We start from the raw sequence: 14,265 nt of genomic DNA, 5'->3' as shown, positions 1-14,265 counted from the left end.
CATCACTGACTAGCATCCCCTGCAAGCTCTTAGAACATATAATTTACTTAAGTTTAGCTAGCTTCCTCAAGTCTAATGTATTTTTTGCAGCTAAACAGCATGGGTTTTGTAAATAATTTTCTTGTGAAACGCAATTGATTTGTTCTACTAATGAGCTCTTCGCTGCTTTTGACGAGCGTTTCATTGATTGCATATTCCTAGATTTTCAAAAAGCATATGATCTTGTGTCTCACCCACTACAACGTATTAAACTAAGCAAATTAAACATTGATCCCAATAGTATTGCCTGGATTGAAACCTTCCTTTCTAACAGAATGCAATTTGTTACTTCGGGTATGCCTCGGGGTTCTGTCCTCAGCCCTATTCTACATTTAATTATGTTAACGACCTGACTAATGTATGTGTAGTTCAATCATTTATAAGGCTATATGCTGATGACTGCATAATTTATCACGTAGTAAGCGTAATAACGCTGATCATACATCACTTCAGTCTGACCTTAACGCTATTACTGACTGGTGCAGTGCATGGCAAATGCATTTGAATGTTATAAAGGGTAAAGTAATGAGAGTTTCCCAAAAATCGACCATTTGTAAGCCTCCTCTTTATAACAGCGATGATTTCGTGTTTGACGAAGCAACCCCCTATAAGTACGTAGGAGTTCCCGTAACTGCTAACCTTTCTTGGAAAAACCATGTTAACTACATTGCTAATAATGCTAATTACACATTTAGTTTTCACCGCAACTTTTCAAGGCTGTGCTTTGAAAGATCTTAGTTACAAATTTCTTACTGATCAACTAGAATCGGAGCAAAACCATAGTGCGCATTTCATTTTGTCAAATTATTAATGCTTTTCCAGTGTATCATTGATGAAACTCATTTTGCAGCTTCCTGGCCTCTCTCTGCATAGGAAAATGTCCCATTTATCAATGTTGCATTCGAATTTTCCTAATTCACGTCTGAAAAATGAACTTCTCAGTGACCCGACTTGTCTGTTGTGTCGTACTAACCACTGCCATAAAGTTGACATCCCTTTTTGTCGCACTAATTTGCATTCAGATTACTTCATGCCGAAGACAGCCAAGGAATGGAATCAACTGCCCACCCTCGTTGCCACCATTCTCAATGTCTCAGCATTTGAATCTGCTGTTCCAAGATTATTTTATGTACTAACTGCTTACGATATACACTTTTTTTTTCACCCCCCCCCTTCTGTAATGTTTTTGGGCATTGAAGCTATTGAAATAAATAAATAAATAAATAAATTTGCATGGAGGCATAACATCCACTGTAAGAAATACTAAGCTCAGTTCCTAAACTGGTCTACAAGTGGAAGTATTTGCTTACATTTCAAGATCACGGCAGATCACGGAACAAGACATGATATAGTGCTTGCTCGTTGTTTTAACGATGCATGCAGAATGTACAATCTGGCGGCAGGCACTACATAATCGGTATGATATTGAAGGACTGGCATTTTGGCTACTGGCCAGTCAAGCCAAGCTCTGGGCCAAAATATACACAAATGTCCAAGTTGCTCTTGCTGACTATTTGATGTTTCTGCTACCAGAATACATACTTTGAGCTGCCTATTCATGTTCATGTATTCATGTTGCTATAACTGATGTTGTCTTGGATAGACCTTTCCATGAGGGGAAAGACCACCTCTTCTCTTGAGTGTTATGCGTGAGTCGAAAGGCCTGTGATGCAGCTTCCGCAGTGCTATGGTGAGGGGCTTACGTGTGTTCCCAACAGTCCACAGTGCATTATAGCATCTCTGGGTACTTTCATTGGAAATGTCTAGAGCAGCATAATAGTTAATGAAAGGCCAGCCTGGCCAGACAAATTTCAGATTTAATCTATTACATCCGATAATTTTTATGTGTGTTTGTTGTACCACTTTTCAACTATAATATAGCATACAACCATTTGATTTATTGTATATTTATGAGTATAGCCCACACCAAACGTTTTTAAATTTATCAGTAAAGTTGGGATGTGGGTTACTTAGAAAAAAAAAAAAAAAGAACTGCCGCAAGGTGTGGCCTCAAGGTGTGGCTTCACGGCAGTGCAGTGCGTGCTGCCATGAAGCCACACCTCAAGGCTTGATTTTTCGTCTATTCAAAGTTTTATCATCTGCTAGGGAACCCATTCTCTCCCCACCCCAGTGTGTTGCAGTTACAGAGCCGCTGGTCGAAGATATACAATGTGGATGAATCATGCATCCATGAATGGAGACTGTTTTTGAAGATTTGAGTGGTGTTATCTGCAGTTATGCATGCACATTCTTTTTTTTTTTCAGGCTATTGTAATTGGGGGCGCGGTGGAAAAAAATGGTAATTCACGGTACTGTTCAACAAGAGAGCATGCTTGAGTATATTGGAGAATATGTGGAGTTCCGATAACATGGTGAAGGCAGGTGCGGTTCACCAATGCCAGAACGTGGGAATCTTGGTTACAGAGAATGGTGACAAAATACCCACTGCACCCACAGGTGTGTTGAACTCTACAGTCCAAGAAATTTCATCCACAGCAAAGTGAAAAGCACAATTTTAACGAAACTTACTTCTGTTTTCACAGGTCACAAAAACAAAGGCAAACAACCTAGCTCACTGTTACAAACTTACACATTTACTCATGGGAGATGCTTCTAGTGCCTTTCTTTTTTCTATCCAACGAGCAGTACGATGAAAGTAACAGTTACACCTGCGTGAAAACTAAAAATGGGGAAAAACACAACATCTGTAAAAACAGGAATTTCTAAATACCAAGGAGGTTAGCTTTTGTCAGAAGGAGATAGGAGGTTAGGCTCTGTTTTATCCTTAGGCACTGCCCAGACTTTATGTGCGTATAGACACTGTTGAAAGCTTACAGTAAAAACCTGCGTATAATACGAACCCGCACATAGTATGAGGTGAAATTTTTGGGACGGGAAATGGAAAAAATAAGTTTTATCCGTGCATAATACGAGTTAGGAAAACTCGAGGAAAACATTTATTTAAACTGCACTCCGCACTTCAATCACTGTCTTCCTCAGCTGCGCTCTCTTCGGATAGTTCTTTGTTGGACATATCTTCCCAGAGGTACTAATCCTTTGTGCCATCGAGCGCGTTCGAGATGCCGCACTTCTTGAATGCGCGACGCACAAGGTCCTCTGGTATGCAGGCCCACGCGTCTGCAATCCACTTGCATAGTGCGGCTGCCGAAGCCTGCTTCCGCCACCCGGTTGGCGTCACTGCAGGCTGAACTGAGAGCATCCAGTCTGCGTAACACCGATTGACCGCGTCCTTGAACGGCTTGTTCACGCAAACATCTAAAGGCTGCAGCTGAGACATCATCCCACCCGGGATAACGCCAAGTTCAGTGCCGGATTCACACAACAGCCTCTCTACTGAGTCAGCCAAATGGCAACGAAATGCGTCCAGCACGAGGATGGACGGGAACGACAACAGTGTGCCGGGTCGCCTACACCAGACGGACTTTATCCAGCCGAGCACAAGATTCTTGTTCATCCAGCCTTTCTCATGGCATCTCATGACTACATTTTTTGGCACCTCCACACCTTTAGGCACTGTCTTGCGCTTGAAGATGATATGGGACAGAAGCTTGCGCCTGTCTGCTGTGCACGACAACATGACGGTAACTCATGTTTTCTCGTTGCCAGTTGACCGGACATAAACTTGTTTAGAGCCCTTTTCGTGCACGATGAGGGGCGATGGCATGTCCAGATAAACCAGTGTTTAGTCAGCATTGCCGATTTGCCCTAGCTGGAAGTTCTTGGACTTGCACAGCGAAATAATGTGGCGCTGGAAAGCCACAAGCAGCTCTTCGAACGATTTGGTCAGCTTTTGTGAAATCGAAGTTCGGCGGCGTAAGGAAAAACCATCACGTCACATGTAGCGATAAATCCAGTGCTTATTCACTTTGAAGGCGGAGCTCGGTAGCCGTTTTTCTCTTGCAAGCTCCTTAGCTTTTGCCTGCATAAGCTCCACGCTCACAGCTAGATGCGCGGCTCGCTGTTGGCGTATGAACTCCGTCAGGGCGAGTTCAATTTCTGGGAATGTCCCACTCTTCGGGCCGCGAAAGCTTCTTGGTGTTCCACTGTGCGTGAAAAGGTTTCCTTCTGTCGACGCCATCTGCGAATGCTTCACTCGTTGAGGCCCAACTGCCTCCCGGCTGTACTCTTGCCGATGTCCTGTGCGGCTAAAATAACCTTTCTCTTGAAAGCAGCAGAGTACTGTTTTCGTGGTCCACACATCTTGGTCCTCCATTGCGGAATAAAAAAGATGCACCTCACGAAGCGTGGTTTGCACGTGTGCTGCCAAGGTGCGCACTCCACAATAAAGAAACTGAAAGAAACGATGCTGTAGTCACGCAGCAATAACGAAACCAAGCCGTAGCCACGCAGCAATATGGAAGCCAAATCGTAGCTACGCAGCAATAACGAAACCAATGTTTCTAGCCCAAATTTCTGACTGAAATTTTGTTCAGATTTGCATATGGTACGAGGCGAAAATTTGGGACGCTAATAGAAAAAAAAAAAAAAAACCTCGTAATATACGCGGGTTTTTATGGTAACTTTAGGGGTGTATGAATACTTGAAACTTTCGAATAACGAATCGAATAGTGTCATATTCGTAATTGCAAATAGTTGTCGAATACTTTAAAATGTCAACAGTGCCCAAATAAACATAAAATTTGAGCAAAAGTGCAGTAAATTTTCATCCCTATGGCATAGTAAGGACATAAAACTTTACAACTTGTACAGTGGAGCAGGCTTCATCCACTTAGGTAGCCATACTTTACAGGCTGTACAGCAATCATTCATGCTCTCTGAAGAGTCCTGTGCATACGAAGAAACTACATGTTTGCTCTTAATGCTTGATTTGTAATCTTAATCAGCAACGCTTTATAACGTACTATGTAATGTCAAAAACTTGCTAATATTAAGAATATCTGGATGTGAGCATCGTTTTATAGTATTTGTGACAATGGCTATTCATGATTCAAAAAATCTTCGAAAACTTTTTGATATTTGCTTCAATTCGTAGTTGTTTTGGTCTCAAAAATCACTATTAATACAACCCTACTTGTATCATGTCATCACTCAGTTTAAAAAAGTACCAACACATACCGTATAGTGAGGAACATAGGTCGAGGTTTTTTCAAAAAAATATTACTAAAAGGTCACCCCTCGGCTTATATACTGGCCCTTGGCACAACCTGAATAGTCGTCTGGCAACATGTAGGAGGGCAGATCTTTCGGCATCCGCATCGTTATCGCCTCCATGGTGACCGACGCGGCTCAATGTTAACGCGGCCTACGCAGTTGGACCGATGCCATCTTCCCTTTTTGTGCAGCAATCGTTCCTGGCATTGCTAATTTCCATACAACCCGCAAAATGAGCACGAATACTCAACGTCAGCTCATCGCGGCATTTAAAAAGCAAGTCATCGAATATGCTGAAATGCATGGAAACTTGTCCGCCTAGGGGCAATTTGGCGTCTCGGAAAAAAGCGTCCGGTACTGGCGAACGCAGAAAGTCAAGCCGTCTGCCTGCAACGCGCGGATGACGTCCTTTCGCGGGCACCACGCGGTGCACCCGCAGCTCAAAGACAAGGCGGCGTATTTCGTTTGCGAGCATTGTGCCAGATCTTTGCCAGTGACAGCGGAGCTCATCCGCATCAAAGCTATCGACATCGCCCGAGAATCCGGACTGCCCAAGGAACAATTCAAGGGCTCCATTTACTGGGTTCGTCGCTTCATGCGATGCAAGGGATTCGCACTTCGACGGCGCACATCAATCTGCCAGAAGCTGCCAGAGGCATACGAGGACAAGTTGGTCGAATTCCAGTGCTATGTTATCCGTCTCCAGCAGCAGCATGGCTACATGTTAGGACAGATCGGCAACGCTGGTGAAACGCTGGTGTGGTTCGACATGCCGTCGCCTAACACAGTGTGCGAACATGGCGCAAAAGAAGTCAAGCTTCTTTTTACGGGGAATGAGCATTCGCGCTTCACGGTGATGCTCCCGTGTACTGCAGACGGCAGAAAGCTGCCCCCATACATAATCTTCAAGAGGAAGATGCTGCCGAAAGAGGCTTTCCCGCAGGATGTTGTCGTTCGCGTGAATGAAAACGGCTATATGGACAAGGCTCTCATGCTCAATTGGATCAAAACCGTCTGGAATCGGCGACCCGGCGCACTCCTGCGGTGTCCTAGCATGCTCGTCTTGGATGCATTTTGCGGGCACTTGACCGCAGGTGTGAAGCAGGCACTCCGCGACGGGAGGACGGAGCTCGCCGCCATTCCGGGAGGCATGACGTCAACACTTCAGCCACTGGACGTCGTGCTCAACAAGCCCTTAAAGACTGTTTCCGTGAACAGTATAATCAGTGGATGGCCGGCGACAACCTGACAACCCCAACCGGCCGGCTGCGCAGGCCGCCTCTCGCCACTGTGGCAACATGGGTGTCGCAGGCTTGGCGCTCGCTGCCCGACAATATGGTGGTGCGGGCATTCAAGAAGTGTTGCATTAGCAACTCCTTGCACGGCAATGAGGATGACGTGTTGTGGGATGCAGCCAGTGAAAAGCAGTCGTCTTCGGACAAGAGTTCAGACAGATCGAACGAATGAGGAGGTGACGAGTTTGGCGGCACCACCAAATAAAACGAAGTTTTGTGCCTTATAATTTTTATGTTGACTTCTTTGCTTCAATGCAAGGGGGTCAACCTATATTCCACATTATACGGTAGTTTCGAAGCTGTGTGCTTTTCGCACGCACACACACTGGATCTGGAGTCACTGACATTCAGGGAGCGATATTCGGCGACATCATGTAGCAGCAAGATTGGGTATGATAATGTCGCTCATAAACAAATGAACAGATTGCTGTGGACGTTTCTCCTGGCTACGTTCAGGCAGCTACAGTAATCACAGGAGCACACTGAGACAGTGTACCATGGTGTTACACCAATCTACCTCTTCAGCACAGCCGGCTCTCATCACATTGGCGTACCTTTGTGCCTCAATGGTCAATCAATCAACAATGTTTACCCTAGTGATGCCATATGCATGACCCTGCTGGTATTGCAACGTGTGAAAGGACAAACCATGACGGATTGCATTTTGCATGGGATTGTTTTTACAATCTGCGACTCCCTGCAGCACATCGCCTTGCTATGTTCGCAAAATTCTGTTCAGCATTCTGCTATGTTCAGCATTCTGTACACGATACTTGTGTTATACATGTACAGTGCTCACGGAATGAAACGCGACACGGAGCATTTAGCAGAACCCTGCATACATGCAAAGTACGCGAGAGCACCATGTCATGTCGCAAGGAATTCGGTCACCAAAAGTGACGAGGACTCCGATGTAAGTATACGCGCCAAAATTACGTCGATGTGACACGAACTACAACCGGTGGAAACGAAAGTATGCGCACTACTTAGCCCTAAATTGACGCGTTTCATTCCGTGAGCACTGTACATGTTAGAGGTGACCTAAGGGCCCTTTAATAGCCTGACATAGTCAGGCATATTAAAATGCGTTAGAGAGAGGGAGAGAGAAGGGGGGGTCTCTCAAATGCATAATATTGCTTGAAAATCATAATTTCACTTTTACAAAAAGCACAGCGACAGATTGAACAACCATTCGGCGCTTACAAAAATAATCTAGAGAACTTGTTTTACTTAAGTTAAAGAAAAAATGGCTCTGGAGATTTTTGGCACTGTGCGTGTGATGGCTGCTATGCCATGAATAGGTGGCTGCAGGATTTAGCATACAAAATTTTCTTTTTACTGCAATGCTCACACGACTTGAAATAAGAAAACCGCAATGCTGAACTGACCTGGCGCCTCCTGATCTCAGCCTTTTTCTCCTCAAGGATCTCGGCAGGAATGCCACCGACAGTCTCCTGTGCACTGAGCAGGAGGCTCCACAGCTCACCCATGAAGTCACGGGCATTCTTGCCATTCAGGAAGCCTGTCAGGTTGATCTGCATCATCCGTGGGTCTGGGTGCTGGAAAGGGAGAGAGACAGGCCAGACCCAAACATCATCACAAACCACCCCTTCCCTGCAATTTGGCCCCAAGGATAACAGAAACTATGTGAAGCTTTAACTACAAAAGTAGACTGCAATAAAGTGCTAACTTGAGCTGATTGGTACAAGTTGCCTAAAAAAAATGTGCAACAGTGCAAGATACAGGACATATGAAGGAATGCTTCGTCCGTCTCCTTCTTATGTCCTGTGCCTTGCGATGTTACTCACTTTTTATGCAAGAGTAGACTAAGAGCTAAATAACTGGCTGACATGCCTATACAACTTGTGCTTTTAATTTTAACACCAAGATATAGAGATCCGTAAGCAAATGCTTTGTCTAGCTAATGAGCGCAACAAACTAAAAAGGCAACTGTTCTCTTTGAAAAATTTGAAACAAATTGTGGAGCTGTAGGGGCACGCTATTACATTCGTCCACAACTGTGAGGTCAATATTTATGACAGCTTTTGTGACCCATTATTAAACCACAGGCTGGTCTTCAAGAAGCCTACCACTATCACGCCAACTAAACATAGAGAGGAAAGTACTGCTTTACAATAAGCCCAATTCATAATGTTCCAACCCCAGATGCTGTGGAACTGTCAACAGAATATATTAATATAGAACAGCACGCAAACATTCCACTACTGCTCAACAAGGATACATAGTACAGAAGTTTCTTCTCAAAATCCCCCATGCCTAAGAATGAGTGATCAATGATACTTGCATTATTTAGACTGGAAATGTTAATGGTAAGCAAGCACTCTGAAAGTAATTAAAGAACATTCTTAAGAGTCAGTACTTGTGAAGTATTCAGGCAGATTTATTGGCCTAACAGCGAAGCCAGCAATCTTCTTACTGGCAATAGATCAGAGCACAAATGTGTGCCTTCTGACAACTGCCATGAGTACAGAACATTTTAAAAGGACACTAAAGGTAAAAATTGTCAAGCCAAACTGACACGTGTGTTTTGAAACAACCAACATGTTGCCATCACTGAGACCAAAGCTAGTGCAATCTAGTAAATTACAAACATGATTGAGGTAGGGCACACCACGCCGGCAGAATGGGAGCAAACTCTGTCTGGTGTACACTGTTGTGGCGGACTTTCTAGCATTGCCAATGAAAATAAAAGGAAATGCAACCAGTAAACTAACTTTATCGAAAAGTGCAATTGAGCACTGTTACACTACCGCCTGACAGCACTGCAAGTTGCGTCTAGCTCACGGAAGCATCCGACATCATGCCGAAAAGGCCCCTCACCAGGTCTGGCCATTTTGAAGCCACAAGCACAGTGCGCACATGCACGCTGATGATCGTGTCTACTAAGTATTAAGTATTACATCGCTAAGCGCTGCGAAAAGAGCTGAAATTTCAAACCGAATTCTGTTTTCCCTTCTCCTCGCAGGTGCCATGCTGCCAGCCGGAGAGTGGATGTATATCGCACAAGTGCACGTACATACATTGTACTGCTGCGACGTCGCTCGTAGTGAAAGAAGATTTCGAGAATTATTCAAGGCAACATCTGTTATTTGTGTAATCTGTTGCTTCAATAGATGAATTAAAGTTTACAGCAATAATAACGCACACAAACCAAATGTCTGTGTGTTGTTTTACTTTGCACCTAAGCAACAGTTTTGTCTGCCACAGTACTTCTGTTTTGTCTGCTTGTTCCCACTTCGTGCAGTCGCACGCGCAGACAATGAAAGTACGTATGTCATTTTCTACTGTGTTCCAGCGCGTGATAATGCTCTATGAACTGCTTGTGTCTGCCTTAGTATTTGCATAGTACTGACTTATACCGCTAGCCAGGTGTTCTCGTGCACAGCACGCGAAATCTTGTGCTGCGCGAAACAAGACAAACGCAACAGCTCGCGTGCGACGCAGTCAGCAAAAGTGTGCCACACAACAAAAAAAGTGAGGAAAAAAGAAAAATGAAAGCGGGGCCCTTGACGTATGCGTCATGCAATCCCAGAGCTCAGGTATGGGAAAACCCAGGGATAGAACTTTGCTTGCGGAGGCTAGACGGGACAAGTGGAGACGATGTCTCTCTTGGCAGTGGCTCTCCTCCTGAAATCATGTGTTCGTGGCACTGAAGTATTTCTATCTTGGCTATTAATGAACCAATGTGAAAAATTCTTGCGGCACAACGCTTCCTAGAGGGCATGTAACAGCTTCCAACGTATAACTGAATTTGCTATGTGGCCTGGTGAGGGGCCCTTAACTAAAATGCTAAAAGTGCAGTGTAATGTCCCTTGCTCTCCCTAGCCAATTTTTCCCTGTCTGTGGAAACAATATCACAAAGAGCATTTGGATGCCACTATTTGACAAGACTTGGTGCAGTAGATGATGTCCTGCTACTTCGTGTTGCCACTCCGTAAACACTACTTAGGTGTACCCTCCTCATTAAATGTGCTGCTCTCTGACTAAACACAAAAATTGCACAGTATGCTCTGACAGAGTGCTGGCACAAGGCCATAAATGCTTCATACTAAGATTCATAGAAGGAAACCTGGCACTCATGCATAAGTATACTAGCTGTACAGAAATTAGGTCACTATAAAAATGATGAACAGCGTCTGGATTTGTCTAAACTTTACCCTAATGCCTTACAACCTTCTCCTAACGCCTTACAACCCTCTTACTTCTGGTATTATTAACATTCTTGAAGCTGATTTGTCTTCGCAATTTCACTGTAGGTCAGTGATTCGTCTCCTTTAGCCTCTTACTGTTGCCATATTTTACTATGATCAGCACATTGCAGAACAAAGAATAGCTTACGATGTCAAGAATAACATATACATACTTATTAAGTGTGTTGCTGCCCGAGCATTGTCTGGAGACGGACACTATGGTTTACTTATCTGCTTCAAGTTATATGGCAAAATAATGTGGCTATGAATGTTTGATTAACTGCTACAAGGAAACATACAATGCAAGCACACTTCCTAAGTCAGCCTCAAATAAAAGTAAAAGTTGCTGCTCTTCCAGATTTTCCTCTTCCAACAGTAGTCCAATGGAGGACGTCTCTGATACCTGGAGTCTGATGAAGAAAACTGTTGTCGAAACACTGGCTACAGACATCCTTTGTTCAAGCACTGTTGAATCACTTTGTCTCCGTTCTCCTGTCAACTTTCTTTTTATTCCCTGTATTAACATACTATGAAATTCATGCCTATGCCTTGCCCAAACCCTGAGAGAGCATGGCTAGAGGATGGCGTGAAAAATTTGTTGCAAGAATGATACACAGTTGCTGTACAGTGAAGTCTACTGTTAAAGGGAACACACTACTGCGTGGCTCTCACTCTGCTGGCACTGTAGCTGCAAATGTCTGCTGATGCTATGTCAATACACGGCACAAATGTGTAGGAAAGTGCCAGCGCTACCAACCACAAGTCTATTGCAAAGCCCAGGAATTGTGCACTTCCCAGAAAGAGAATTTCGTGCATGTTCGATGCTCATGTGTCCCTTTAAGCAGTGGATCATACTGTACATGTTTCTCCATTCATGGTTGATTGTATTTGAGGATGAGTGGCATTTAACTGCAATTTCAATCACGACTGTCATATCTTGGCCGAGAACAAACACTCCAGAACTGCCAGTCTATCAGTTAAGCCCTGACAATGTATATCTTTAATGTCCCTTTAAAATAAAGTCAATGAGCGCAAGAAACACATAAACAGTGCTACAAACGAGTTCAAGCATCAAGAGCTGTAAGAAGCACACAGGTCACACTAGAAGTAGCCAGAAGTGACTCCAGGACATGATGCAAGGCTCTCCTTGCACCTTGGCACTAAGGAGACTGGGGAACATGTATTTGCCAATTAGTATCACACTTGTAGTATCACAGACCGTGTTCTTGAACTGGAGTGGAAACATTGCGCCCACTAGCAAGTTTCTTTCATAAAGACCCCTTTGGCTGATTTGGCAAACATGCCTACACTGTGAGTGCTGTCTTCAACAGTGAATATCTAAAAGTGCAAACAGGCCAAGTAGTGCAAGAGGAGCCCTGCCACATGCCTAAGCAACAATGCAAGATTTGTGCAGTGTGGCCTGTGTACTTTCCACGGCATGTGCACACAATCCTGCATTTTGTGCAAAGCTAACCTTTGCTTCACTGCAAGCTCCTTCAAAGGAGTGCAGCTATAGATGCCGATTCTAGCTTCCTGGTCTTTTTCATTTAAGCCATTGTCATAACAGCAGCAGGGTTTGGGCAACCAGCACACTTGAGCGAAAGAACAGCACGGCCTCAGCCTGCGCAGAGCGCAGTCAGGCCACACTGGGAAAGAGAACCATTACCAACTGAGATGTGCACCACCTGTGTGAAGGCCGGAAACAAGAGGCGCGCCGTGGCCAAAAGCAGACATAGCCTAAAAAGACTGAACAAAGGCTACGTAAGGGCAACGCTTTCTATTGCCTCCCCCACCAGACGAGTACATACATGGGCATTTCGGGTCCAAAGGAACCTTAGTTTGGATGCAAGAGGTCCTTAGCTGTGAATGTGCTGGACTGAAAGATTCAACAGATCGCGTTAGTTTGTTTCAGCTCCAGGAAACAGCTGGTGGGCTGCCCCTTCACACAAAAATATCTACATCTGTCAGCATCACCTACCAACATCTTCCCTGCTAGGAGCTACTGTAACTGAACCTTACAGCAAACTTCTACCAAAACGTCAAGTGCAATGAAGAACGAGAATATGAAGGCGAGGCTCCTGTACTACCATAAAACTGTCGTATCTTATAAAAAACACTGTATTTTGCATTATTTAGGCTCAGATTCACTATGAGGCATTACTATGACATTAAACACAACTACAGATAACGTTCATACGTTCAGTTTTCACATTTAACCTCATTAAAAGGACCCGCAAGTACTCATGCCTGTAACCAGCTTTTAACCAACCTTGTCTGCCTCTAGTTGGTTAAAGACAAACTCGACCACGACTTCATCCTCCATCCCAAGTAAATCCGTTATCTTTCTCGTGATCCATGGCTTGATGGTGTCCAGGTTCACTTTGGTCATGTCAACCTACACGAAAATGAACACGTGTCAGCCGGCATGTAGGCACAAAAATCAGCAAAAATGAAAAGAATCGCAACCTGAACTTACTCTCTTAGTGAGGACATCATGAAATCTCAATTGCTTCAGGAGCTTTTTCTGTTTGTCAGTGAAGCGGTTATCTTGCTCTGCGCTCGTCCCCTGTAAACAAAGCAGCAACACACTGAAAAACCCAGATTGAAAAGCACGTTACGGCGATAGGCACACAGTGAAGGCGGGCCTAACTTTGGCACAACATGCGCGTCAGGTAACGTAACCGTCACGACACCCAACCATTGCACTTTTTATAAACGTTTTGTCGAAATACGGTCGATTCTAGCACCCGCCTGCGAACACTGGCGGGCCAAATTCGAAGCTTCCGAGTATGTCACCATTTTTCGAACATACGAATAGATGCCACTTATTACTTCTCAAAATGAATTCGCCAAAGTTTATTGCACAGGGAACCACGGGAAGCCAGCTAAACATCGCTGAAGTCATCGTTAAAGTTAAACGAATTTACTCGCACGTCGACGACGCAACGTAGTGCCTCAGTGGTTAGGCCTAGCCGTTCTGCTGCACAGGCCAAATTGTCAGCGTAACAACACCAGCTATACTGTCTACCTAAAAGTAATTTTAACGATACTACCTTTGGAAACATTTCTTGACCGTGTGATCACGAGAAACTGTTCGTGAAATTGGAAACACTTACGCGAAAAAACCCGGCATCGGTCATTGTTTTCAGTCACGACGGCTACAGCGCATTGTTGGCTGACGACATGAGAAATATACCGCGCTGAGCCGGTTTCTCCAGACCCTGCTCTCGAGAAACACGAAACCGAAATCAAAATAAGCGGTGTGCGCTGGTTCACTCACACACATATTTAGACACGTATATGTGTATAATTATTTCATACAAACAATTGAGAAAAAGCTACGTGGTTACCAAACGGCGTATTGCAAGACAGTTTATTGTTGCTCGTATACAGCTCGTGTTGGACGGTAGCTGCTGACGCATTGGCAAGCAGGGGGCCGAACCGAATTTCTTTAGAGTTTGGTTCGGGTACACGCATTTTGGAAATTGGTTCAGCTCCGGAACGAAAATTATGACGGTTCGAATCGGATCGGACTTTTCTGAACCAAATCATTCTTTTTTTTGCACGGGCATTATTTAAAAAATAAA

The 14,265-nt window shown here is 44.3% G+C and overlaps 1 protein-coding gene across 12 annotated transcripts in view; it reads right to left on the bottom strand.

Moving 5' to 3' along the window:
- Srrm1 (Serine-arginine repetitive matrix 1) overlaps nt 1-13,883 on the bottom strand; it is a 93,540-nt gene extending 79,657 nt beyond the window's left edge. For 7 of the 12 annotated variants that reach the window (XM_055065871.1, XM_055065870.1, XM_055065867.1 and 4 more), the window contains exons 1-4: nt 13,795-13,883; nt 13,155-13,244; nt 12,948-13,073; nt 7,856-8,026 (exon numbers count right to left, since the gene is read on the bottom strand). In XM_055065871.1, coding sequence (XP_054921846.1) covers nt 7,856-8,026; nt 12,948-13,073; nt 13,155-13,244; nt 13,795-13,818 — 411 coding nt within the window. In that variant the 5' untranslated portion in view covers nt 13,819-13,883. Of the gene's footprint in view, nt 1-7,855; nt 8,027-8,772; nt 8,811-12,344; nt 12,425-12,486; nt 12,555-12,947; nt 13,074-13,154; nt 13,245-13,731 lie in introns of those variants that run through there. The other 5 variants (XM_072288636.1, XM_072288637.1, XM_055065872.1 and 2 more) reach the window with 4 other exon arrangements.
- Between the last annotated feature and the right edge of the window lie 382 nt (nt 13,884-14,265).

Source organism: Dermacentor andersoni, chromosome 6 (assembly GCF_023375885.2).
Source record: "Dermacentor andersoni chromosome 6, qqDerAnde1_hic_scaffold, whole genome shotgun sequence".
NCBI lineage: Eukaryota > Metazoa > Arthropoda > Arachnida > Ixodida > Ixodidae > Dermacentor > Dermacentor andersoni.
Note: the sequence above shows the minus strand (reverse complement) of the source record. Positions and strands in the feature narration are given on the sequence as shown.